Raw genomic sequence first — 26,112 nt, 5'->3', positions numbered from 1 at the left:
GATTTCGCTAAACCCCTAAACATTATATAACGTATCGGTGGTGACACTGCCTCTCACAACTTGCTTGAACCACACGTGTAACCCAGGTCATCACCAAAATGCATCGGGTAGCACCGAGGCGGTGACACCACCGCTTCACCAGAGCTTTAGGACACCAGAGACAGGACATCGGAGCTTTAGGTCTTCTTCGTCCCCTTTGCTCGTGCAGCAGGAACAGCTCTCTTCCGTATGCGAGGCAGAGGATGAGGCTTGCAGACCACCTCTGCGTCACGTCCCTGGGGTAGGTGACATTGAATAAGGCTCGTGATATCTCCCTCCTGAACGAGAGCAGACAGATCCTGAGGCCACAGCGCCTGCGACGCTGGCTCTGGCAGCCCTGGGGAACAACCTCGGCTCCTCCGCCGCAAAGGACTTTGGCAAAAAGGAGCTGGGGCAGGCGTTGATTTGAGGATCGTTCCCATTTTTTGCTGTGCCGAAGCTTTAGGGAGGAACTCGAGTGGTTTTTTTTCCTGTCAGCAGCTTCATCGCTAAACTAGCTGGCGAGTTACGAAGTGGTGATGCCAAAAGCGCAGCAGCGTAGGGAGCCTGGTCAAAAGCGGGCATAGCTAGACACCGAGCAAAACCTATCCTTCTGTCGCAGCTGCCGTATAGCTTCACTCGTTTATGGGAAAAGCCCTTAGGGCTGTCAGTCAGGAGCTTTCAACTTAATTTTGCAAAGATGGTAAGCCTCCGAGATTTGACTCTTTTTCGTACGAGGTGATGAAAAACACAGGAACCAGGCTCAGCAGGGAGAGTGCCCTTCCAAGCGATTTAGAGATCCCCAGCTCAGCGCTACGCCAGGACAAACCACTTGCAAAAACCCGCATTTTCCTGCCCGCAGGTCACGCTAACGCTCACAGAGGCAGAAAACTCGTTACCGGCCCTAGCCTAAAGCCCATCCTTCCCGACTCAGTGTCCACACGCGGCATTGCCCACACCGGCGTCGTCCTGCCCGGGGGTCCGGGTCCCTCGGAGCGCTCCCACCCCGGGCAGGGAGCTCACGGGGCGCGCGGCCAGAGCATGTGCGCAGCGACAGACAGCTCGTCTACCAGCGGCGTTTGGCAACGCGGAACGATTTCACAGAGGATGCTCCATCTGTCGCTGTGTTCTGCGGCTCAGCCTGACCTCGCTAGCACTAAGGAAGACCCAGCAGATTAACATTTAATGATGCTTTCAGTTTCAGCCCTCGTAATTTTTCATCTTTTGGAGGGCAGATATAGAAAAGGAAGAAAGTCATATATTATGTACAGCATATGGGTCATCTTCTTGCAACCATCTCCTTTAATATGCTTGACTTTGACAGGTTCGGATTTTTTTTCTTCTTTCTGCAATGAAGAAAAATTTCTCTACATATATTTTACTCCAGAAACAGAACATCAGCTGCTTCTTGGATATGCAGACTATTTTTGTTTTGATTCGTGTAACCATGATACCTAATTCAGTTTAAATAAGTGAACACAGGGAGTACGGTTCTTGGTAGTTATCTGAACAGAAGCAAGGAAACTAAACCTTGCCAAGACAGACGCATTGAGCGAGATGCTTCAGGTCACTCTGTTGTCTTGAAAAATACACTTAACCATGTAACTTAATGCAAAAAGAAATCCTTAAGGGACAGTAAAGTGAACCAGAAATGCAGAGTTTGCATTCTTTTTGTTAAGCAGTTCTATTCATTTTTGTATTTGCTGCTTGTGAAGTGTTCAGCTTGTCCCCCATGGACCAGAGGGACCACCGGTGCTCCGTGGAGCACCAGCTGAAGTCAGTAAGACCATCCACAAGCACAGAAGGCATTGAGTTTTCATACTGTAGCGTTGATTCTTCATGAAATACGTATTTGGTGGCGTGGCTGAGCCTCTGATGATTTAGGTTAGTATTGGTAGGAAACAGTGACCTGGAAGAGGGCTTTATGTGAGAAAGCACAGGGACAAAAGCGATGGCCCAAAAGGAGGGAGAAACACAAAAGCCAGCAGAGAGATCCCAAGCTGCTGAATATTTCTGGAAGGGCAAGAATTTTGAATTTGTAATGGTATTTACCAACAGACGAGGCAACAGACAGATCCTTAAAGCAAGCAGATCACAAAGGAAAGTGGTGAGACTACTGCCAAAGGGGTAATTTGAGCCGCTGTGGTCACGATGCTGTTGGGGGAAGCTGCATGGGAATGCCGGAGGCTACAAGGGAAGAGCATCAACTGAATGCCGCTACCAGTCACTTCACAGCTGCTATGTGCGCTATATTTAAAAAAACGCCTGAGATGGCAAAAGTCCAATGCAAGTAAGAGCTGTGCAGTCATGACGAGAAAGGCGATTAACCTGTGCCACCCAGTAGCCTTTTGGGCTTTGTTTTTTTGCGCGGTACCCATGAGCCGTCAGCAGTCAGCCAAGCGATGCTCACCAGCATCCTATCAGCATTGAGGTTACCACAGCAAGCTGCTAGTGCAAGTTGCTATGCCTGAAGAAATCAGAGCTTCAAAAACTACTATCAATGCCTGGAAAATGGATAAAAGTAAATTGGGAAGAGGGGAAGTCAGAACTGACTTTTTTTGCAGCCAAGGCCCTCCAGAGTAAGAAAAAGGAATTGCTTTTTGAAGATGAAAATTGCAAAATCATAAGGTTGCAGCAGACTCCAAACAAGCCTAGAAACTGAGAAACTTCAAGGAAAGGGGACCCTACGAAGGTTTAAGACACCCACAAGAAGACAGAGAAAGAACAGCTCCGTTCACAGAAGACTAATTCCCAAACAGCCAGAGCTTGTGTTCAACAGTTCAAGCCACAGCAGAGCTGGCTCATAGGAAACTTCCTTCTTCTAAGACCAAACCAGACTCCCTGTAGCAAAATTCTGAGGTATTAGTATGCATTATTATAAGCATCCATCATCATTTTGTGCTCTCTCTGCCCCAAATGTATGCACTGACACAGTCCCCAACAGCAACATATAGTAGGGAAGGGTGCAGCAAAGACCTTGTGGGCAGATCTCTCTACCTGTGTAACATTTTCAGAGTACCCTCCTGAAGCATAGGATCTTGGCCAAAGTATAGGTGGCATAACTACAGGATATAACCACTTTAACCATCCTAGATGCAAAGATATCCAACCCCCTCAGCAAGAATATCCGCAGTCTTAATTAACCTTGTGAGAAATCAGGAAAAGGCAGATTATGCTTAGTTACTGCCTCATTTTGTTAATGAGAGATAATTGAAAAAACACGTGCTAAAGCGATTGCCTAATCATCACATCAAATTAGTTCAAAAAAAAAATCAATTCATCATGATCAAATAGTTATTTACCAAAAAGCAACAAGACACAGAGCACTAGTTTGGGGTGAATCTCATCCAGTCTGGACAAACAGCCTTTGTGCAAGGAGCTTTGCAGAGCAAGGAAGATCAAGAATGCGCCCCAACAGCCTTTGGACTAATCTTGGGAATCAGAGCATCCTTCCCGCTGCTCCATCACCTTCCATTTGAGAAGGTTTCCCACCCCTTTGCTGTGCATCCCAAGGAATCTCTGATTCCTGGATCAGTGCTCCCCCTTCCAGCAACACCCTAACCCCGTCCGTTCCCTCTCTGCCATCAAGGTAAATGCAACGAGGGTCCACAAGAAGGACTTGCATGACTCTACACTTCCGAAATGCAGAATTAGGCCTACTGACAACAAAAGTCCACTGTCAGCCCCATCCCTTAATGATGTTTTCTTAATCGAGGTTTTTGGTGAGAAAATGTGTCAGCCAAATGCATAATGAATTAATTGTAAGTAATTTAATCTGAAGAGCTTTGTTCCAAACTCATGTAAGACTCTGTGGATATAACAAAGTATTTGGGACACCACTTATTTTAGGACTCAGCAATATGCTTTAGGCAGAAATCTTGATTTGTAAATACTGCATTCTGGCCCAGCAGATTTCCTTCCTGATAGACCATGACCACTTCATAATTCTAGGGCAAAACCATGAAGATTAATAAAAAGCAGAAAGAGGATTTTAATCAACACAGCCAGCTGGTCTGTGGTTGAGATTATGTTGTGGAAGGGAAAGTGTAACATTAAGATTGAATGAAAAATGCAAAGCACTGATTACCCCGCAGAGCATCTCTACCAGCTAAATTAACATTAAACTCAGATTTGCAAATCCTGTGCTTATATCACTGCTTGTAGGCAATTGCGACATATTTAACATCAACTAGAAATTAAAACATCCGCCTCTAAAATAATGAGTTTTGTTTTAAATCCTGTTCATAAATGTCACTTTCCTTTCTACCCATTACTAAGAAGATGACCTATTTTAAATCTCATCCTTTAAAAGTACTGTAACGAGTTCCTTTTTTGGGAGGGAATAAAGCAGGACACGGGACAGCTGGAAAGCAACTACTAAGGGAAGAGGAGAGGGAGGCTGCTCAAAGCCCGGGAAGGGGAAGACGAAGGCTTTTCCAACGGAGGGGCACACAGCCAAAGGACGGGAGCCGTGTTCCACAGGGGAACAGCTCTGGGTGCCCGGCAGAAGGTGACTCCACCGCGGGACCGACCCGGCCGGCAGATGTAGGCTGCTGCCAGCTGCTGCGGGGTGGAAGGAGAAGGGGGGGAGACGAGCTGGCTGGAGCCAGGCCAAGGAGCAACAAAAGGGCTTGTGTGCCATCGCCGCATCGCCCGACCGCCCGGCCCGCCGAGTGCCATAGCAACCGGGGTTAAAATTGGGTCAGGATCGCCAATGCGAAACCCGCGATTTTGAACATAGGCCTTGGGCTCGCGCTGGAAGTGTTCATTCCTGTGCTGTTTTGACAAGACGATGTGCTATTTGGGAAGCTGGAGGCGGGGAGAGGAGACTGTATTTACGAGGACATCAAGCTGCCCGAAGTGCTGCGAGCGCGTGAATTTTTCTTTTTTTAACCTACGCTGGACCTGGACAAGATGCACTAGGACTAACTAAAGCACCTTAACGTGTCTCAAACCTCGCTGCCGCTCCGGTTGTGCTCAATAAGTCCCACGTCCTGGAGACTCGCTGGGGACCGCTGAGGCTGGGCCAGGCGGGTACGGGAGCCCAGTCCCTCCCAGCAGCACCCACAGCACATCGGCCAGGCTGCTGGTGCCTGCTACCGGGATGAGACCACCGCTCGGCACTCTCCAAAGCTTAGCAGGAGGGGAAGCAAGTCAGTGGACAAAATATGCATAATCTAAGACCGGGACATGCTTACGCCTTGGCGTTGCCTTAGGAAGCGCTGTTGTTTCAGCCAAATAATTTTAGGAGCATGGGACATAGGCAGCAGCTGCCGCTCCAGGGATTACTTGGTGGTTTGCAGTTGTTAATTAAAATTACTCACTCCACAGTGAGCAAACACACCTATATCATACGAGAAAAATTTAACAAATACTATGCATGCATAAGAGCAAGGGAGGGGGTGTGGAAATACAACAGTGAAAATTGCTTCTTACAAATACTTGATCACCATTGTCCAGAAAAAAAAAGATGTTCATGCTTTTTCCGGAGGAACATTTCTAAAGCCTAACGAGGATTTTGAGTTAACATGCCAAGATCAAAGCATTCAAACTGGAAAGCTAAAGTTAGACCTATACAGTCCTCACTGCGCCTGATTTTTCAAAAGTGCTGAGCAGGATGTTTTACTAAAACAGGGTCTGTTTGATTAGTCCCAGACATATATAAACCTGACACATACAAGCATCTCAGCGTGTTTAATGCATTTACCCTTACAACACTGCCCCACTTCCAGTCCCCTTTCCCTTCAAGGAGGGAAAATACTATTAGAAAAGTCTTATTAATGAGTGACAGAGGCATGAAGGCTCCATCAGTGGCCCCAGGTCTACAGAGCGGCGAGACTGATTCCCAGCCTCTTTGTGTCAAAGACATTATCCAAAGCTCTGGATCTACAAATTAAAACTTCCCAAACATCCTGTTTCAAAAAGCACCATCTCTCCTAAGGAACCTGAGAGCCATCACTCAAGATTCTTTTGTTCAGAATGAACTAAATCCTGGCTTTAAACAGAACATCAAATTTCCAAGCTGATATGATCAACCTCCCTGTTCTGCTTACTAGTAATTTTTAATGTGTTGACCAATTACAATCAAATTTGATAGAGGCTCAGCCATATTATGTTTCTACAAGATTTGAGAAAGTCTGAAGCCAAGAAGGGAAAAAGATCCAAACTGGTGCCCAAACAAAGAAACAGACAGGAACAATTTAATATTTCCAAAGGCAGGTAGGAATTCCCTGCATGAAGGAGCAGCCAGCTTTTCCCCATCAATATGAGAACAGCTCAGATCGGAGCTGGTCCTGCCTTTTGCCTCATCCAACAGGTAGGGAATGCAGGAGGAAGCAAACATCATGCAGAAGAGCGATCCAGGGAAGACAGCAGAGCGGCTGGGATTTTTGCAGTGGCAGACTATTAGCGATACAGGACAGAAATCTGCATGAAATTGTTTCTCTGTGTCACAGTTTAGCTGGGACATTAAGTAGAATTATTCCAAGATGAAGCTAAGATCAGTAAACTATTCCTATAATGAGTTTCCATCAGTTGTGTTCAATGTTTTTAAGCATACTATAATGTCATATATAAAAGCCATGTCTTCATATAAACAAGGTATCATATAAAAGTCCTAAGGCACTGCAACTAGTTTATAAACTACAATTAATTTTCTGTGTGTCTTGAAAGTAGTTCTTGAAAGTAGTTTCTATACCTACAATGAACTGATTTATTTTAAACATACTCTAGCACTCAGATCAACGGAAAGAGTAAGCCTGATGTAAATCGGCTTTTCATTTTGCAGCTGGATTGACTCAGGTTCTATGCAATGGATTTGTAATTTAAGAAGTCAATGACTCCTGAGTGAGCAACTTCTCGCACTGTGAGCAGAATTTAACCTGTTCTCAATGCAAGTATTTTTCTGATTCTAGAAAGCAAGCTATGATCCCAGAAAAATGTCTGAAGCTGTCTACAGCTTCAGCTGGGGTTGTGCCTGAAAGCTATCGGCTATTCCAGCTGCAGGCTCACACCCCAGAACCACTCGTTCTGCTCTTCTGCCTTGTACTTGGTTTCCATGGGGCGACCGTGCAGGTTTTTCCCTTTATAGCCTCTCTACTTAGTGCGCCGGGCTTTCAAGTGATCTCAGGTCCTCACTTAAAATGCCACTGCTACCGCTAGATCAAACTTACTGAAAGCAAGGCTAGGTAATTTGCGTTACAGTCAAGTAAAAACGTGAATTGCCATATATGTTCATTGATATGAACAGCATGGTTTGAAACCCAGATCAAACAGTACCAGATCGCCCTATTCTAGCTCTAGTTTTCCCTTCTGCAATTTCTGGCTGTGACTATCACCCAGACTGGACGTTTGCTTTGCCTCAGCTCCCTCTCTAGTTAGGGGGAATTATTCCGGTGATGGATGTCTGGAGGCGTCTACAATTCATCCACATTGTATTAAGAACAGTTAAGAGAAAGGGAATTTCCTGCTCCAGGTAGAATGTACATAAAACATCAACAATTCCTTATTCAGTACCACAAAAGTTGTTTCAAATTACATTGTAATTACGACCATTAAAAATCATTGCAACTTTATGACTGAGCACACAGAAATGGCAAAAAAAAAACAACTGAGACCCTTGAACTTTCTAGAACCATGTTTTTCATTTGGAAAAGTCAATCCGTACTTCCTTTAGTTGTTCAGGACAGAAAATGCTGCCGGCCATGTTTTCCCCATGGTGTTGTACAGCGGTGCTAGTTCAGTGTGGTACAAGGGAGAAGGACTGCACGAGGTGGAGAACGTCACCAGTCCAGTGGTGTCAACCTGAGTTCCACCTCCTTAAACACAGGAAAGCGAAGGCTCAGCAGATACGGGAGTGGGAATCATTCCTAGAGCTTCTGTATTTCCACACCAAAATGGACCAAAATCTGGGCATGCACATCCCCCGCCATACGTCTGGTGGGGCTGTGTCGTGGTTTAACCCCTGCAGGCAGCCAACCCCCCCCCAGCCGCTCGCCCACTCCTCCCGTGGGGTGGGGGAGAGAATCAAAAGTGAGAAAGCTCGTGCGCTGGGATAAAAACAGTTTAACAGGTAAAGCCACGCACGCAAGCAAAGCAAACCAAGGAATTCATTCCCCACTCCCCACGGGCAGGCGGGTGTTCAGCCATCTCCAGGACAGCAGGGCTCCATCACGCCTAACGGGGACTTGGGAAGATGAACGCCATCACTCCGAACGTCCCCCATTCCCTCTTCTTCCCCCAGCTTTATATACTGAGCACGACGTCCTATGGTCTGGAATATCCCTTGTCCCGGCTGTGTCCCCTCCCAACTTCTCATGCCCCCCCCAGCCTGCTCGCTGGCAGGGCAGTCTGAGAAGCAGAAAAGCCTTGATGCTGTGTAAGCACTGCTCAGAAGTAACTGAAATACCTCTGTTTTATCAATGCTGTTTTCAGCACAAATCCAAAATATAGCCCCATACAAGCTACTCTGAAGAAAATCAACTCTATCCCAGCCAAAATCCGTACAGGCTGATACTCTTTGGCCTTGTTGAACCCGCTGTACACACACTGTGCAGCCAGCCAGCACATGCCTGCCAATTCCATGTATTCTGAAAACATTAGCCAGGGGGAAAGAGAATTAAAACTTTTTCTGGGTGACCAAGCACCTGGCTGACTCTCATTAAAATGAGCAGGTATCTTCTTCTCTTGCACGTTTGGACCCGGCGTATGTGAAATCCCAGGCAAATAGCAAAGTTTTACTTTTTTAACTGGGCTAAACTTCTAGATGGAAAAACCAGGGCATGTTCACGGATGCTCAGGGTTCTGTTACATTACCAGTATTTTCTCCTGGCCCCCTGACCCACTAACTCATTCAGTGGTAACCCCCATATAATTAGTGTCACACACAGGCAGAAGTCATCTGGTCCCCATTTAAAATGATCAAAACACTACTGTTAATAATGTCATCCCATCTAAAAAGTCTTTCAGCTCATTGTCATTCACAGATTTTCTCAGGAGCCTGAACACTATTTGTCACAGTTTTTTCAATGCGAAGTATTTCATCTCTGCCAGTTCCTCCGTAGCTTTTGCCAAGGTGGATTTTTTGTTTCCACGGACATGTTAGAACACGGCCTCCGTACAGCAACTTGTCATCTTAAATCTGACTAAAATCTTCAAGAGTGCCTTACTGGTAACGTATGACAGGAGTAAAGAACTAGTTGAAAATTCTTGAATGGGCAAAGTAATGTGTAATAGAAGCACCACAAGCTTTTTCACAAAAAAAATAGTTCCTATCCCACATGCATCTCATCCCAGACTAATCACAGGCAGTTTTTGATGACAGAAAACACTGGGAGCTTACATTCTCCTACTGCAGTGCTCTGTGCCACTGGGAAGAGTATTTCAACCCCAAACAGTGTGATGAAAACCACGTGGGTCTAGAAAGGCATAATTTTTGTTCAAAATGCATATGCGTTATCATCGTGATCTGGTGACACTTCTTAGGAATCACCCTTAAGTATGGACCATAAAAAAAAAAGGCACAAACTTCTGATGCTTTTGGATCCAGAGTTCTGAGTCCAGTTAGTCTCTGGGATATTACAGAACATGCGGTCTACACCATAAATACTTCCCAGGGCGGGAAAAAAACACCACCAAAACAAAAAACAAACAAACAAAACCCCCAAACCAAACCCTTGTGTGTTTAAGGTCAAAGCAGTGAGTCATTTAAGGCAAAAAAATCCACGGATGTTGCAGTTAACCCCAACTGAAACATGCACATCTTAAAAAAAAAAAAAAAAAAAAATCAGCAAGAAGGTCATCCTTAAAGAAAATCCCAAAATAGTGACAAAAGAAATGCCAAATGAAAGCGTAGAAACAAGTTAAACTCTCCCATCATATTGTCAGGCAATAAATATACAATCATGACACATCGGTGTTTACAAAGACTGTAGTCAGCTCTTTTGTAGAGATTAATTTTTCCTCCTAATGTTTCCCTTTCACTGCTAAATAGAGAATTTCATTCAGAGTAAGGTTATTCAAATGTAACTTTTACATTATAAATCTTTAAAAGCCTACAGTCTCTCTGTTATATTTACTTTCTCTTCTCTACACAAAATGAATGATTGCTCTAAACATACCCCACAACACTATTGATACTGTACTTGGTTTTCACATCTGTTTTCCTCCTGTCTGAGCAACTAATGTGAAATTTCATTCAAATAGCTTTACCTTAAAAATGTATTTCCTAAATGTAAACAGAAAGATTTCTCCCATGCAAGTGTGTACCCACATCCATCTTAGAAAGCCATGCAGGCAAGACATTAGTCTTCTCAAATATTTCTGTTTTTTCATCACACTAGCACAAATCACAGACACCAAGAAAAAAAATAACCTGAATTTAGGAGTAAATAGTTCATTCCTGCTGTACAGTTAAAAAAAAAGAAAAAGGGTAGCTGAAATATATCTCATTCAAACAGCAGCAGTGTCGTTAAATCACACAATTGTAATGGTAATGATGGTACTGCTTTCTGAAATGGAAATACTTACACACACCATAGAATTGACCTGTTGTTCCCTAATTTACAGCACTTATTTTAGAGGGCGTTTGCACAGTGCTACATTTCTCTCTCAAAGTTTTGTTTGCTTTTGGTTTTGTTAGGAAAAAAAGTAGATTTATATATAAATAAAGGGCAGCAGATACTAAGAGGAGGTATATGCCTGTAGGACAGAAGCAGGTCTCCTGACTGCAAATAACATTTTATTATCTTACCATCTTCTGAGGACTGGAGTGTATCCCAGCTCAGCAGAGCTCCTACCCATTTGTTCTTGTCTGCTATATGTACAATATCATATAACTTCACTATGATCAATGGGATTATTTATTTACACATCATATACTCCATTGCCTCACATCCTTTTAGAAACAGTTCCTGGAAATGCAGAGCTATGGTTGTTGTCAAACACTTCATTTTTCTCCTTTTCTTTTTAAATTAAAAGTGAAACAAAAAAGAAAGTGCCATACAACTCAGCAAGAGGTTTAAAAAAATATCCAGGGCCATTCACAAGTCTCTTTTCCACATCGAGAGCTTCCTTGTCTTTTTCCCAAAGAACAGAATGATCAGCGACATTTTAGTTACACTGCCGATAAAAATAGAAGTAGTAATCGGTAAAAAACATTCCAGCAAAATAAGGATCTGTCGAGCAGCCTGCAAAACCCTGCAGAAGAAAAATAAAGGAGATTCATATCAGATCTTCTCTCAGTTCAAACGCTATTTGTCTTTTGCTGTGTTGCCATTTGAAGAGGCTTACCGGTGCAGCTACACGGAAATAGTACGCGCTGTCATACAGTTTAGCTACGGGGAGAGTCCAAATATGCTGACGTCCCTAGATGATAAATGAGAGGGAGAGATTAGATAACCTTATTTCACGTTAAGTGGGAGAGAAGAATAGGCTCTGGAAACATTTCATTGACAAACGCAGCGCGAAGTAATTACGGTAACAAGACTTGATAGCTCTAGTCAGGGTATTTAAAGACAAACCCTGCGAACGTGGGTTTGCTCCGATCAGCTCTGCCAGGCACCTGCCTCCCAGCGACACTCAGCTGGCTCTGGATAACTGCAGTCCCTCTCGTTTTCCAAGCAAATCCCACAATACAGAGGGATTGTTCCTGACGTGCCAGGTGGCCCGAGAGCTTTAAGGTGTAATAGTAGCAAATGGCAATTCTGCTGATTTTGAAACGGCAACTTCAGTAGCCCTCAGAAGGCAGTGAAAGGTCCTCTCTCTATTCCAAAGATAGAGGTAGCGTCTCCACTCAGTATTTCAAAAACAGATGCAGGCAAGATTTCACGCTATTTTTGATTGCGGTGTCCCGCCACGTACAAAGGAAATTAATATATGTTGCATCTGAAATGTTTATGCTACATTGAATAAAATTCAATCTTCACCTCTTTTTTAGCCTGATGATCCATGGTAACTTTTATTTCATCAGTTTCTAGTGTCTCAACTCCTTCATCTTTCCCTCCCCCCTTCGCTTTCTGACACGTTCTCTCTGTTGGAGATGATACGTTCACGTGATACAACTTATGTGAGACCGCTGAGTCCAAAGGATTACCGTCCTTTGGAATAAGCCTTCCAGTCCCTGGGAAAATCCTCTTGGGAAAAAAAGCCCTCTTCAACGAGGCAGCATTTCTATTCCAAGTCACATCAAATCTGAATGCTCCCTGCTGCTGGAGGCTAGTTAGCTTTAGTCTTTTGATGTGGATTTCGGGTTGACGCAGGAAATCTCTTTGACCAGTTTTGGCAGTAAGCTTCAAGGATATTTCTGCATTGTGAAACTCTCTTAATTTCAATTCTGTTGGATTATGGTAGACAGGTCAAAACTTGGACAATTTTGGCTTTCTGATGGCTTTACAGCAGTAGCAGAGAAGCCCGTAACTTTTTGCAAAGACATTTGAAAAGCTGATCAGGAAGTCTGCTTAAGGGTGGGGGCAGCTCGAATTTGACAAAGCACCCAAAAAAGTAATTTCAAGCCAATTAAAAGAACATATCACGTATGGCAGCATAAATCAGAAATCTAAAGACAACTCTGAAATGACTTCCAACTTCAGGGAGGTTTCTCCTACAATGTGTTCAGAAACGCTACTATCCTTGCTTCTGCCTTTCCTACCGTTTCAGCCAGAATAAGCATCTTCAAGCAATGTGGACAAATCAAGGCCCTGAAAGAGTCTTATATTTCCAGAGAATCTGAAGGGAGTTTAAGGCCTTCATCAATTTACTGGAGATAATCAAAAGTTTGCAAGATCCAGTCTCCAAATATTTTTTTACTGGGAAAAGCTAATATGTTTTAGCAGCATTTATTCCCACTGAGGCAATCCAGAGAATGACATGTAAACACCTCTTGCTTTTACAATGAAGAATTTTCCCTAGAGAGATTTATTGGTAAACTCCTGTTCACACAGAAATAAAGGGGAATACTACCATTGTTTCCAGTGAATTCAAGACTTAAAAACTGGAATTCATTACCCATAAGACAATAATGGAAACAGTAGAGTAGATGAGAGTTTGGAGGACTCTGTCTCCTAAGGCCCTGGGTGAGAAGTACCCCTATTTCTTAAGTATCTCTGGAGATACAAGTTACAGTGGTGAGTTAGGCTGAAGCAGACTCAAAACTGCCCTTGCAGAGTGTCACTAGATTTTTATAAAAGTCAGCAGAAAATTGACTCCTACAAAAGGGTTGCATCTCATTATGGTCATGCCAAAGCCAGCTACGACCAGCAGACTCAAAGTACCATTTGGATTTCTACTACCCATAATCAAGATCAGAATTTTGCAGCCATTAATCTTATAAAAATGATCCCCACAAGCCAGAGTATTGCTGCAAAAATCTTACCTGTGTGGTTTCTAGGAAATCCTTCCTACTGTTTTGGCTTGAAGAATAATAGGAGCAATAATTTCCAAATGTGACTTTGCAGAGAAATATAATTAATGGTTCTGTGGTGCTTCAAGAAACAGAGAAAAATAAGGATCTATTCCATTGCTCTTAAATAGCATAATCATATATATAAATACAATATACATATGGGGGAAAAAATCCAAAGAATTGAATTGTGGAGAAATAAAGCAGAGGAGCTTACTTCACTGGCTGATATGAAGGAGATAAACCTAAGCCACCAACCTCTGATCTGGTCCTGTTCCCTCCCATGAATGGAGGATGTTTTGCATTGGGAAATCTGGGTGATCTTTACAGTTGTTAAGATAAATCTAGAACTGTACACTATACTTCCTCAAACCTTAAGAATGTTCATATTAGAAGCTATTGTATATGACTTTTTATACAAAGTAATGTTCACGACATGCTTGAGTTGCATGGCTTACATCAAGGATAGGCATAATATACCTGTGCCAGAGGATACCTGGGCATCTAACACAACCTCAATTTTATGGAATACCACCCCATAATAAGCCTTAAAACAGGGACCTATATAAGTAACTCCCATTTGCCACTGTACACATGCAAATATATCATTAAAAAGAAGTACAAATATCCCAGACTTAGTCTTGGAAAGCAGCGGTAAACAGAATTTCATTCAGAATTCTTCAACAGCAAGGACATTGTGGTCATATCTTCTCCAAACTATCCCTAGAGAGAGTTTCCAGCACTTCCTAGCCTACCAGATGGCTTTTCTGAGAAGAGCATAAACAAACAAAAATGCCTTGGAGATCCAAAGGAACTCGGATATGGCAATGGCTAGCAGAAAAAACAAAAGCAGAAGGTGGGGAAAAGGCAACACGAACATTTCTAGTTTATGCTGTGGGGAACAATGAAACACCCCCCAACAAAATGTGCTTTCACAACATTAACAAGGTGTTATAAGAAACAGCATTTTTAATGCATGTAATTCATATATGGCAGATTCTCTGTCCTAGACAGGCTATTAGTGATGTGTGTTGGTTTCATTTGATTTTATTCAGCAGGCATAAAGGTTTTCCAAATTTCTGAAGTATTTACAGTATCTTGCAGTATTTGGACACAGCAGTAATCCAAATATGTTTGGGCTTTGTTAAGTATTTTGATTTTTTTAATTTTGTGGTTTGTTATGTGAAAGTATATAGAAAAGGCATATATTGAAAATCCCCCTCCCCCCAAATCACAAACCAATATCCAAAATAAATTCAGTAACTGCTTCAGTGAAACTCTGAGTATGATATATTAATCCCTACATGGGAGGGCTGTATTATTAGATTATAATGGCATACACCTAAAAGACAAATTTGCAGGGGCTCTAGAAAACAAGCAAGCACTTCAGGAGTACTGTTATATTTCCTCTTATCTGAAAAAGGCAGATGTTTACAAGGATAACATTCAAGATCAAAAGACTGGACCCAAAGACCATCCGTAACTTCACCAAGCCCTTTCTTGGAGAGACTGGAGTCATGAAGTGTCATCAAGCAGAGTGTTTGGCAGCTCTCCTGGCTATCATTGGACTTTCTCCGGAAAGAACCCCAAAAGAAAAGACTTGTTATTTCTGGGAGAACACAGTGGAGCTAGGCTTTTATTTGAGGAGAAGATATCTGCTGAGAGCAGTAAGTCTGCTGCAAGTCACAATTTTATGCACTACCGGAGGTTCCTGTACAAGAATTCCCTTTTACAGGGCTTGGCGCAACAGACCAAAAAAAGGTGTTCTCTGGAGTTATTTATGTACATTCCTAACAATATTTCTCTACACCAAAAAACAGAAAAAAAAAATCAAATCCCTAGGCCAAAGGCCTATATGCGTACATGTCTGCGCAAATGATTATTAGACTGAACCTTACGACTACTGAATTTTAATATCTGAATCAATGGGTGAAATCGTTATTGGGCGGAGAGCGGTACTGGGCCTACACTACAGCAAAGGATCTACCCAAAGGTCTACATTAAGAACTCAGTTGTGCATAGATTTGTCCCACTCCTCTGAATAGGGACAAACTCATGTCACAATAGGAATCAGGCAAAAATTACGATCCAAAAAACGAACCACTGTTATTATGTATGTATTATCTCTAATTGTACTTACTTTATTTCCAATGAGATTTCTACATCCATGGGTGTGTATTTGTTAACAGGAATAATATAGCTGTAATTTCCGGACCTGAAAAAGGCAGCATTAATACACACAGGATTTCGAGATAGACGGTATCTTTGCAAAAACATGGAAATTGCATTTAAATTTTAAAAGAAAAAAATTACGAAAATGTAGAAAAAAGCTTCTGCAAGCTAGAGTGAACGATTGTGAGGAGGAGCCAGCCAAATCAATGGTATTTTATTCCACCATAACAAAGCATAATGAAACAATTTACCTACCTGCACTGTAGATTTTTACTGCAATAGCGATTGTCAATGCTTTGCTGAGTTTCCAAAATCTGTATAGAACTGATTGTTGTATCAATCCCTAAAAATATGAAGAATACTGTTTTATTCTTAATTATGTCAGAAATCTTAGAGAAGAGCATAATAAAATTGCAGTTAATACATTGGCATCTACTCCCTTGCTTGCCGTTACAGGACCTGCTGCAGGTCTAAATTAGCACTCAGTAAAAAGCCTCTGGTTGATCACCTTCATTCTGCCATTACAGGGGAAATAAGATCCTTGTTTGATTTACAAGGACAAATATCCTGGGCACCTAACGTTGTAACATTTTCTTTGGGGCAGACATTGAAGGCTATTTTGACGGCAGTCCAAGTAGAATACAAATGTGCCAATGTTCATTTTAATATAATAGAAGCCATGCTCATGCAAGTACACGTTAATTTGAAAAACATTATCTTTGCTGAGAGAAATAATTTGGAATGCAGCAAAAATTGTTTCTAATCCTATGTGCGGGAGAACGACCTAACTCTAATGAATATTACAATTTCTTTATAAAATGTTGCCTTGAACTTGCAGGAACTTGAGAGTTTTGTATTATTCTACACAGAGGATGAAGAGTATAGCCACGATGGCATGGCTCTTCCCCAAGGCAGATTAACCCCGCGGAGAGTTAGGCGGCAAGAACCAGTGTGCCAACACAGCACCACAGCTTCTGCTTTCACAGCTGGCCCAGGAACCACCGCATCCCGAAAAGCTTATTTCTCCTGGATACCTCCAGAGCATCCCATCAGCCCATGTCCTAAACCAGCCCACTCCAGTCTGAACTGTGTCATGCTGTGAACGCTGGTTTTGTGTTTCTGGTCTACAGCAGCAGTTCCCTGCTTTGCAGAGAAACTGCATGATTGTAGGCTGACCTGCGCTCTGATTATAAAACATCTGCCTGGCAGTATATACTTAACTTTCAGCATGCAAATATCCACACATATGCTCAAGTGGCAGAGGGAAATTGAGCATGCTCATCTCAAAGAACTAGCACAGAAGAACATTTCCCTGTGACACAGCATCTCATTAAAACGTGCATCATAGTAATGCCACAGAGGCCCTTTTCTGAGGTGTGTAGCCATGTGGAAAAAAAAAAAAATCCAAAGGGGAATGATTTTTCCCAGATCATCCCACTGGGGCATACCCAGGCAACAAGCAGAGCCTGTGTTCTATTCCTCACGTGGCCCTGGGTAGCAAACTGCTCTAAGCGCGTGCCAGCATATGGGTGTTTTATCATCCAAATATTGCCTAATCTTTAATCAAATCTTTATAAAAAAAACAAACCTTAAAACAGAGCATCCACATAAACAGAAAAGAGAAGGCATAATCCTGCTCATACTGAATGAATGCCAGAGCTATGCCATTATAACATATGTAATCAGCAGATACTCATCTTCACGGGAAAGAAGCAATATTTTCAGCCCAGACTGGCTCTGACAGCAGTGCGCAGTCACTAAAAGGGCAGCCTGAAATCAACCCAAAAGTCTTGTGTCGAAGAACTTCATTTCATCTCCACTGATGCAGGCAGTGTCAGCATCCTAAGGTAGAGATGGCCCCTTTCAGCAGCTGATGTTTTTAATCCACTAGGTCAACGGAGTAAAACCCCAAACTCTTCCTTAACACTGTATCGTGCATTGCCTGCACACAAATACTGCACTCATAGTACACTCATATCCTTACATATTTTGCTGTATAAGGGTTCGCCGTGTTGAGCACCTCACAAGATTTTAGTCCCTGTCAAGGAAAATATCACTTGTCGTTTTATTGCATCTGAAGCCAAGTCTAAGAACTCTCTAGAGAGGGCAGCCAGAATGTCTATAAAAACCTAATGAAGACATAAGAATAAATTGGAATGACAAGAAAATTATAGCAAATCACAGGTATTTAATAGATTCCTAAGTGCTAATTCTCTATAACGACCAGTTATAAATGAAACTTCTCTAAATTCCAGCAGCAGAATTCCAAGCCTAAAAGTAATTCTTCGAAGTTATACAAGTATACATTCCAACAGTATTTTAAAAAAATATGGGACTTACAGTCATTTCCAAGATCAGGTCTTCCATTAGATTTTTTGACTGGATCTCGTTCAGGTAACATGTCACTTGTGTTCCCTGTGAAAGGATGTATGTACAAATGTCCCCAGGTTAGCCTTGCACACTTGTAACAGCAAAATATGAATACAATACCAGAAGATGTTTTCTTGGATAAAGGCATGCGTAACCACAAGAGAAACCTTTAAAATACAAAGCACCTCTTTTCAGAAGCAGATATATACAGTCAAAAGAAATTTGTAGGTAACAAGAAACAAGCTTTTGAAATTCTACAGGATATCTAAAACATTTCAAAAAATAGCCTAAGAGAAAAGATTTCATCCCACACACAGAATATCACCAATTGTTATAATAGAGAGCCAAAGTGAACGTCAAGATCCAGTCAGGCACTTCAGCACAAATCTGATCATAAAGCCACATCTCTCTCATCAGTGAGAAAATAGTCCTAGTAAGAATAAGCATCTGCCACGCAAACCGAGGCCAGGGGAGTAACCTCGCTGTTTGAATGTGAGACGCAAGACACTGAGGACAGACCCGAGTGAGACACGGTACTTCACAGAGAGAAGGGTGAGTCACCAAATTAAAGAGAGTAATACACAGCTCTAACAACATCATCGCCACGTTCACAGATTGTCACCTCTGTAATTTCAGACATTGAACTAGGCTGGGAAATATAAGCTGATTTTTTTTATTTTTTTAATCCTATTAATTTTCATAGCACTTCTCTAGAAAAATGAACTTTAAAAGATCTTTTGAATAATCATCACATAGTACAACCTGGGGGGAGGCCCTTCAAGCCCAGGGGAAATGGTCTAAAGCTATTCCTGTGCTTTTACACTTATTGCCAGCCAAGACTCTGTCCAGAGACATGCTACCAATAAGCTGGCACTGAGAAATGTTGATCTTGCCTAAACTAACATGCTTCATCAAATACCATTTAATCTGTGGAGAAATAAAAAAAAAAAAACCCAAAAACCCAGAATCACGTATTTCTAGAATACCAAGGTGCTCCATTCCTGCGTTTTCCAAAGGAAACATTCTGATTTCAAAATGACTGTTTAGAACAGAAGTCACTGTTTCATTATATAAAAATTAATTTTACAAAAGAAAGGATCAAAATGCATTATTTCACTGAGATTGAAACAAGACAGCTGCATTGACCTTACTGTTTCCTTATTCATTCCAGATTTTGATCTTCATTTCAGTATTGGGAAATGAGAAAATCCAGACTTTTCTCATGCTAGTAGGTGACCGAGAGCATGGAACAACATGAACAACTGGAATCCAAGGGCCCAGAAGCAATGCAATGCAAAATACATCCTTGGGATTTCCATCATTTTTGTGTTTTGTTATGAATCTGTGATACTGCTGCCAGTTATTCCTTGAATCCATTTTCTATTTAATTGCTCATCATACAGATCTACCAGTTCTGCCAACTCGGGTAGTAACTCTTGCACTTAGTAGTCACCTGCTGTCCCATTTTTTTATACTGTTCCACACACCTAGACAAATGGCCACTGAACCCATGCAATCAGTTATACATGTACAGTAGGTCTTGAGGCAGATCTAAAAAAAGCCTATTTGTTCTCTCATACTCCCTTTTAATTTACAAACTAGTTGTCACATCTTCCTTCCACTTTCTTCTGTTTTCCCTTAATAGTCCAGATATGTTAGCAATGCATTAAACGTTCCCTGCCATTTTGCATTTTCATTAACAGAGAACTATTCTGTAAGAAAATCTGTATCCCCTGGTAAAGCCAAAAGATTGCTCACTGAAAGAAAAATGTTCTCCCTGTAGATAAAATAGTTCAGCCGTGCAAGTGTTGGCAGGAATATTTATTAAATACTCTGAATTACTAAACATTCAATACTGTGATGCTTTTGCAGATGATGGAAGAAAGCACTAAGTGGTTATCAGAATTTTGTATAAAAACTAGGATGAAGACAGATTTACTTCACTAAGATTTCAACTATTTAAACTAAGTCAGTAACCAGTACAGAAATTCATTTTTACTTGGTTTTTTTACTTGTCATAAAATTACTGTTTCATGGTCCTTTAAGCTGATGCAATCCAAATGAAATGTAGAAAACTGAACCCTGATTTTTTTTTATTTGGAGCTCAAGTTGCCAACTGGGAACACCAAGAACCCCCCAAAACCACCGTAGAAGCCTTCAATACATTGTGGTAAACTTCCACTCTGTCACATACAGTACCTCTGAGGGCTTTCTCAAAGGCCCATGTGGGGTGTGAAGATCCAATGCAATAACAAATATAAAAGCACGAGCATGACCAGAATATGAGGACAACTATTATCTCCAGATAAGATTCAGATAAACTCATCCAATAAATGTGGTATCCTTTTTTTTTTTCCCCTCAAGCACTTTCTGGTTTTAATTCACATGAGTTGTAATATTCTATAAGCAGTGTGGAAAAAACCTGCTGATGATTTTTTGTGGTGGTGGTACCTTGCTACGACTTCATTAATTACCATCCGAAGGCAATACACGCAAATGCATTAAGTTGACCAATATCCAGCAGCTTTGACCAAAATCCTCACCAAGCTTTTATTGTGAGGGGAGAGCCAGCAGCAAGAAACAACACGCAGAGAAAGTAAGGCCAGTCCCTGGTTATCAGTGATGCTTAATGCAAAGGGGCGAGCGATAAGCACTAATGGCATGGAAGCAGAGAGAAGAAAAAGCCCAGATGCTGAAGGATATTCACACTGCTCAGTTGAAAGTCTAAATCCTTCAGAGAAAACAGTTCTTAAGACAAAGAACTATGAGGAAAAAAGGCCACATCAAACTAGACTACATAAAGACATGCTGAATTTTTGTTTAATAAACTTTGTCTTGCTTATGAATGCTTTTTTTTCTACTTGAACACTCCTAACAGCCTTCTCCTCAACAAATCGGAGGTGCAAGGGATTAGGAGTTACAATGGATGCACTCAGCAGTAGCCTGCACCCACAGAATTCAGGTACCGCGTAGCGGAACAGTAAAAGGTCTGTTAAAGATGAACTCCTAAATTAGCATTTAATTCAACTTTGATTTCAAATAGTTTCATCTTTCCGTGAATCAGGCTAGTCAGCTGATTCTAAAATATTCACTGTTTATCTTAATTATTCCCATATTTAACTCTTAGCTTTTTGTTCCGAAAACATTTTCCTTCTCATTTATCTTGGCTACAGCTACATTAAGCAGCTTGTTGGTTTTCCTTCTGTTTGGATTTCATATTGACATTGTTACCTTCCATCTGGGGATACATTCAGCTTCATTAAACTTGTGCAGATCTGAAATCTTTCAGTAGCTTGTGTACTGTGCTGATTTTTCACTCTTGGATCCACATTTAATGCTATTTGGAGCATAAGACCTTGAGAAGGTAATGCTTTGTGTTTATTCTTATCTTCCCTTTCCACCTAATATCAAAAGCAGCCAGCTGGGGATAGAGGGTTTTCATATTTCATTTTCATCCGTCTACAGCTCCCTCATTTGTAAATGAGATTAACGTCTTTTTAATTAATCAACACTCTTTCAGGCTTCAGAGCAATACAAATCACTTAGGTACGACCTCTTGAAAGCGCTGTATTGAGCTGTGTCTGCCACGGGGCTCACTGCAGCACTAATCACAAGAATCGCAAGCACCACTTACCCGCAGCTTGTCTGGGGACAACAGCACGTTCCAGTATAAAGAATGGCCAGTGGGTGAATCCCACTGGAACAGCTGATGTGATAGGTAAGAGTGTCACAGCGATCGGCAGTGCCGGCCCTGGCAGACATCTGTGTTTCAGAGGCTGAACTGCATCCGTCCCCAATTTCACCTCAACTTGCTAACTGTGGTTGGTGCAAGAATTGTTCCCGAGGCCAAGAAAAGACGACTATGACTGCTGGGTTTAGTAATATTAACACTTGCTTCCAGACATTGCCAATGTTAAGGTCTGGGAAAGAGGAATACAGATTCCAACAACTTGTGCATACCTTTATATTTAAACTCTTTCTTATAAATATCATAAAAGTTGTAAACAATACACCTACTCATATATTACACACATAACATCTGGCAGACAATAGCTGAAAGAGAATTCATTCCAGTAAAAGCAATTTATTTCACAGAGCTCTGCCTTCAAATAACATTACTCTACTCAAAAACCCTGCCTGAGTGAGCAGAGTTTTAATTCTCAGTTTTATGTTTTGTGGCAGTTGAATTTCTGTCTCTGCCCACAGAAAAGATGTAGTATCACCACCTGTGACACCATTAAGTGCTTTGTGTTTTGGGTGTTTGGGTTTTTTTACATCTGTTAATTGACCCTCCACTACCCGCAATCAACTCCTGTCCAACTACAGACAAAGGTTAATTAAAGTGATTAGTGACTTTCTGGTTCACATGAAATCATTTACCATGAATGGCCAGGCAGAACAGTGACACCTGACAAAACATCTTAGGACCCAAAATTCTTAAAGGTAACCAGGCCAGATTTTCCAAAAAACATATTGACTGCAGTGATGATTAGTTATATCAGGATTTTTTAAGTCCTCTGGACTAGGCTTTTTTGTAGGAAGCTAACTACCTTTCAAGATTCTTGCCCCTTCCCCCACACTCTTCATATAGTCTTTACTTAAATGGTAAATAACAGAAATTAATGCTTCAACTTACGTTTCTCCTTTGCATTAGTTTTCTCATAACTTAGAGATCTGACTTTTGGTTGATGAATTGGACAACAATAGACCTTGTCACAAGGCAAAATGTCACAGAAATTCACTTCAGGGATCCTGCTGATGTGTTGCGTGCTCTGAGAAATTGTGCTTTCCCCCTGCAATGCTAAAGGCAAAAAAAAAAAAAAAAGACACAATTCTCACTAGTGCTGTGTGTCTATTGGCATTTTAGAATAGCACAGAAATTGAAAGCCTGTTACGTGTACGCAGACCAACAGAGATACCGTACCTGCTGTAGTGGCAGAGGGAGAGAGTAGAACAGAACTTGAGGTACTGCTGATGAAGAAAAACAATTCATTAAGAAATGGACATCAGAGTTGTGGACCAAAACAGGTTGGTCCACAATCTATTACTAATTCTAATGCAGTAACGCAAATTTAACTACTTGCCTGTAAATCGGATGGTTTTCAAAACGTCTGTCATGAATGCTAAGTAAATATAGGGTTGATATTGTCAAAGCACTGTAGAAAGAGAATTATTCTGTAGATTTACATCCATCTTCTTATGTAACATAATATGAATAACACCTTGACAGCACCTTGTCCAAATGTAGTAATGTAAGAGTTATCCGATCACTTTCCCTTTAGTGGGAAAAATTCCAACTGAATTTAATGGGGTTTAGATCAGATACTTGTATACAGTATTGTATTTGTATACCTGTATATATGTATATATACATATACTTGTATTCAACACAAAATATGGTCAGTTTTCCATTGTAAATAGAATCACAACACCCGTTCAAAGTACTCAGTTCACAGAGAGATTGTAATCAGTGGGGTTTTGGACTGGAAACAGAAAATGGCAATCTCTCCAGAGCATACTTTCCTTTCCACAAGTCCAATGTCACAAGCAAAACTTTCAGAGTCACAGGACTGCCCACCACACTGGGAACAAGTCCAGCTTCATTTCACCCAACAGAATCTCTCTGTACCTCAGAAATTGTACTTCGGCACAGAATGAATGCATAAAACATGCAGGGTCTCACGAGTCCAGCTTTGCCCCTGTAGCACGAGCCACCGAGATACATTCAAGGTGCACCATACACTGGGACGTGGACAGAGATTACCTGTGCGTGCACCACATCAGTATCTCATTTTTCTAAAATGATTTCAACTTTACAATATTACCAGGCATATTCACTGTTAATTTAAATACATTGTGTTCTCTGAGTAGGAAAGGTGAGAAGAAGAAAAAAATTGCAATCTTCTTTCTGGTGAGTAGAAAGGGGAAGGGAGAAACAAGTCAACTTGTTGATAATTAACTGTTACCATAGTGCCATAATAGCAATCAAAGTTATTATGGTCACCCGGAACATCTTCACAGAGCAAGACTCTTTCGTCTTTGACAAACAAACCTAGAAAAAAAAAACATGTTTGGTTAATTTAAGTGGCACATAACTAAGCTACTACTAGTAGATTAAGAAATACTACACTAGTCTGACTTTAAGTTAACCTTGTTTCTTTCGGAGGAACCATACAAGTCATCCTTATGTAGGGGTCAACGTCTAAAGAGAAAAACTTAAGTAATGAAAGGCTCCCTAAAACTGTGAGTGCACTGCACACTGTTGATAGTCTGGGGGCACAAACATTACACAGGAAGAAAGCTCCTTCTCTTTTCTTCCTGCCATTTTTCATACTCTTGAAGTATTTAAAAATCAAATTAAGAACTCAGTAAGCAGTGGCCAGAACTAAAAGAGGAGCAGCTTTCAGTATATGCTCAGGCCATGTTAAACCAGGGCTGGTGGAAATACAGAAAGGCACCTTCCAAACAAGCAGGATGATCTTAGATGATGGAGCATTTGATTGTCATCATGGAATAAGAACATCTGACCTATTATTTTCTCTTGCTCTTTGGCACTGGCAAAAGCAAGGTAGGCAAATGAGCATTGGTTCGTCTTGAAGAACAGGACTTAGCAGGCTAGAAAGACTGTCTCGAACAAGGTCAACATATATTTCCCCAACTCATTCAATCCCTGTGAAAAGGGGTCTCCTCTTTCTATACCAGGGTATGGGCAAGAGGAAGTCATTCAGCAATAGCAACGACGTCCCATCCAGGTCTTAACCACCTGAAAGACAGCACTACCCAGTACAAAACAGGAGATGCTAACTGCAAAGCACGGTGAAAGACTCATCCAAGGAAGAAAGCCAAGGAAGAATTACCACTGTGCAGACTCCCAAACTGCAGTGAGCATTTCTGTGTAAGGCTGCACTGCACCACAGGAGCACATCTACGGGCTCAACAACTCTGTCCTGTTGGTCTCCTCCTTCACACCATTAGACAGCGTGGATCTACTCGCACACCCACAATGTATAGGCAAGAAGTAGAAGTGCCTCATACATATTTTCTATCTCAGTGCAGCTAGTTTTTAAGCTTGTAGCATGACACTAAATAATTCTGGCTAAGGAATTTGATTCTATATTTAGAAACATGAAAGCTTTCACCGATATCTCAGCACTTACAAAAACCCTCTCATAGGCACATTTCATATATTTAATTTCACTCACCTTGCTGGATTTCAGCAGGACTGATTTTTTTGATGGCAAAAGACTAGTAGCTCGACTATACCTGCTGTAAGAGACAAGATCTCTTTAACATTCAAATGCTTTGGCAACTAACAAATGAAAAAGAGACATTTTCAATAGGGTGTTAATGTCACTTGCTTTTGCAATTTTAACATTTAAAAAGAGAAAGGCAGAAGTGTCATCAGATTCATTTTCAAGAACAAAGGCCTCCCGTTAACTTATTCAGGTGAATGCTATTAAATGCTACATTTGATTTCAAAGAAAACTTGGGGAAATGGTTTAGAAATAGGAAACACTCATCACTTCCACTGAAGCACTAATGAAGATTCTTTCTTGCAGAAGCAGCTCTGCAGACTTCTCTTAGCAGCAATTTCCAAGCTCCAGGGCTGTAACTGGACATAATCTACCTTTGCTTTATGCAACTGAAGCAATTACAAAAATGACTGCAATTTAACACCCATTTCAAATATTAATTTTGTCAGTGAGTTAAAAATTATGAGAAATTTGAAATTTTTGCACAACTTAAATGCTGGAAATGAGCTGAACTCCACTGTCGAGCAAAATCGGTTTTCGCTTCTACCACAGAGACCGCTTTACCAGTTTCTGTGACAACTATCAGAGAACATCCCAGACAGACGTACCTGACTTTGCTCTCTTCGCTGACTGTTGACTTTAAACTGCTCATCCGTTTCAGCCTGGCCAGTTTCCTGTTCCACTGTTCCAATTCTTCTATTCTGACTTCGAGATTGTTGGTTAGTTTACAAAGCTGCTTTACAGCACCAACGTTCTCCATAAAGATCTGATCCTGAGAAGCAAAACAATGACAAAAGTAGATACAGTATATTCATCAATCAGATGTAACAAGCTGTAATGAGTACAGAATTCACCTATATAAGGATACATTGAATATTTAAAATGCAAACACAAGTTATCTCA

At 41.3% G+C, this 26,112-nt stretch overlaps 1 protein-coding gene across 1 annotated transcript in view; it reads right to left on the bottom strand.

Annotated features, from left to right (window-relative positions):
• Positions 1-26,112, bottom strand: part of MYRFL (myelin regulatory factor-like) — a 68,127-nt gene that overhangs the window by 16,000 nt on the left and 26,015 nt on the right. The window contains exons 12-15 of the mRNA XM_010561958.1: positions 25,818-25,981; positions 25,159-25,222; positions 23,923-24,008; positions 23,041-23,112 (exon numbers count right to left, since the gene is read on the bottom strand). Of these exons, the coding sequence (XP_010560260.1) occupies positions 23,041-23,112; positions 23,923-24,008; positions 25,159-25,222; positions 25,818-25,981 (386 nt within the window). The remainder of the gene's footprint in view (positions 1-23,040; positions 23,113-23,922; positions 24,009-25,158; positions 25,223-25,817; positions 25,982-26,112) is intronic.

This window comes from Haliaeetus leucocephalus, unplaced genomic scaffold (genome assembly GCF_000737465.1).
Source record: "Haliaeetus leucocephalus isolate CR32 unplaced genomic scaffold, Haliaeetus_leucocephalus-4.0 Scaffold151, whole genome shotgun sequence".
Lineage (NCBI taxonomy): Eukaryota > Metazoa > Chordata > Aves > Accipitriformes > Accipitridae > Haliaeetus > Haliaeetus leucocephalus.
The sequence above is the reverse complement of the archived record's forward strand: the minus strand, read 5'-3'. Positions and strand labels throughout refer to the sequence as shown.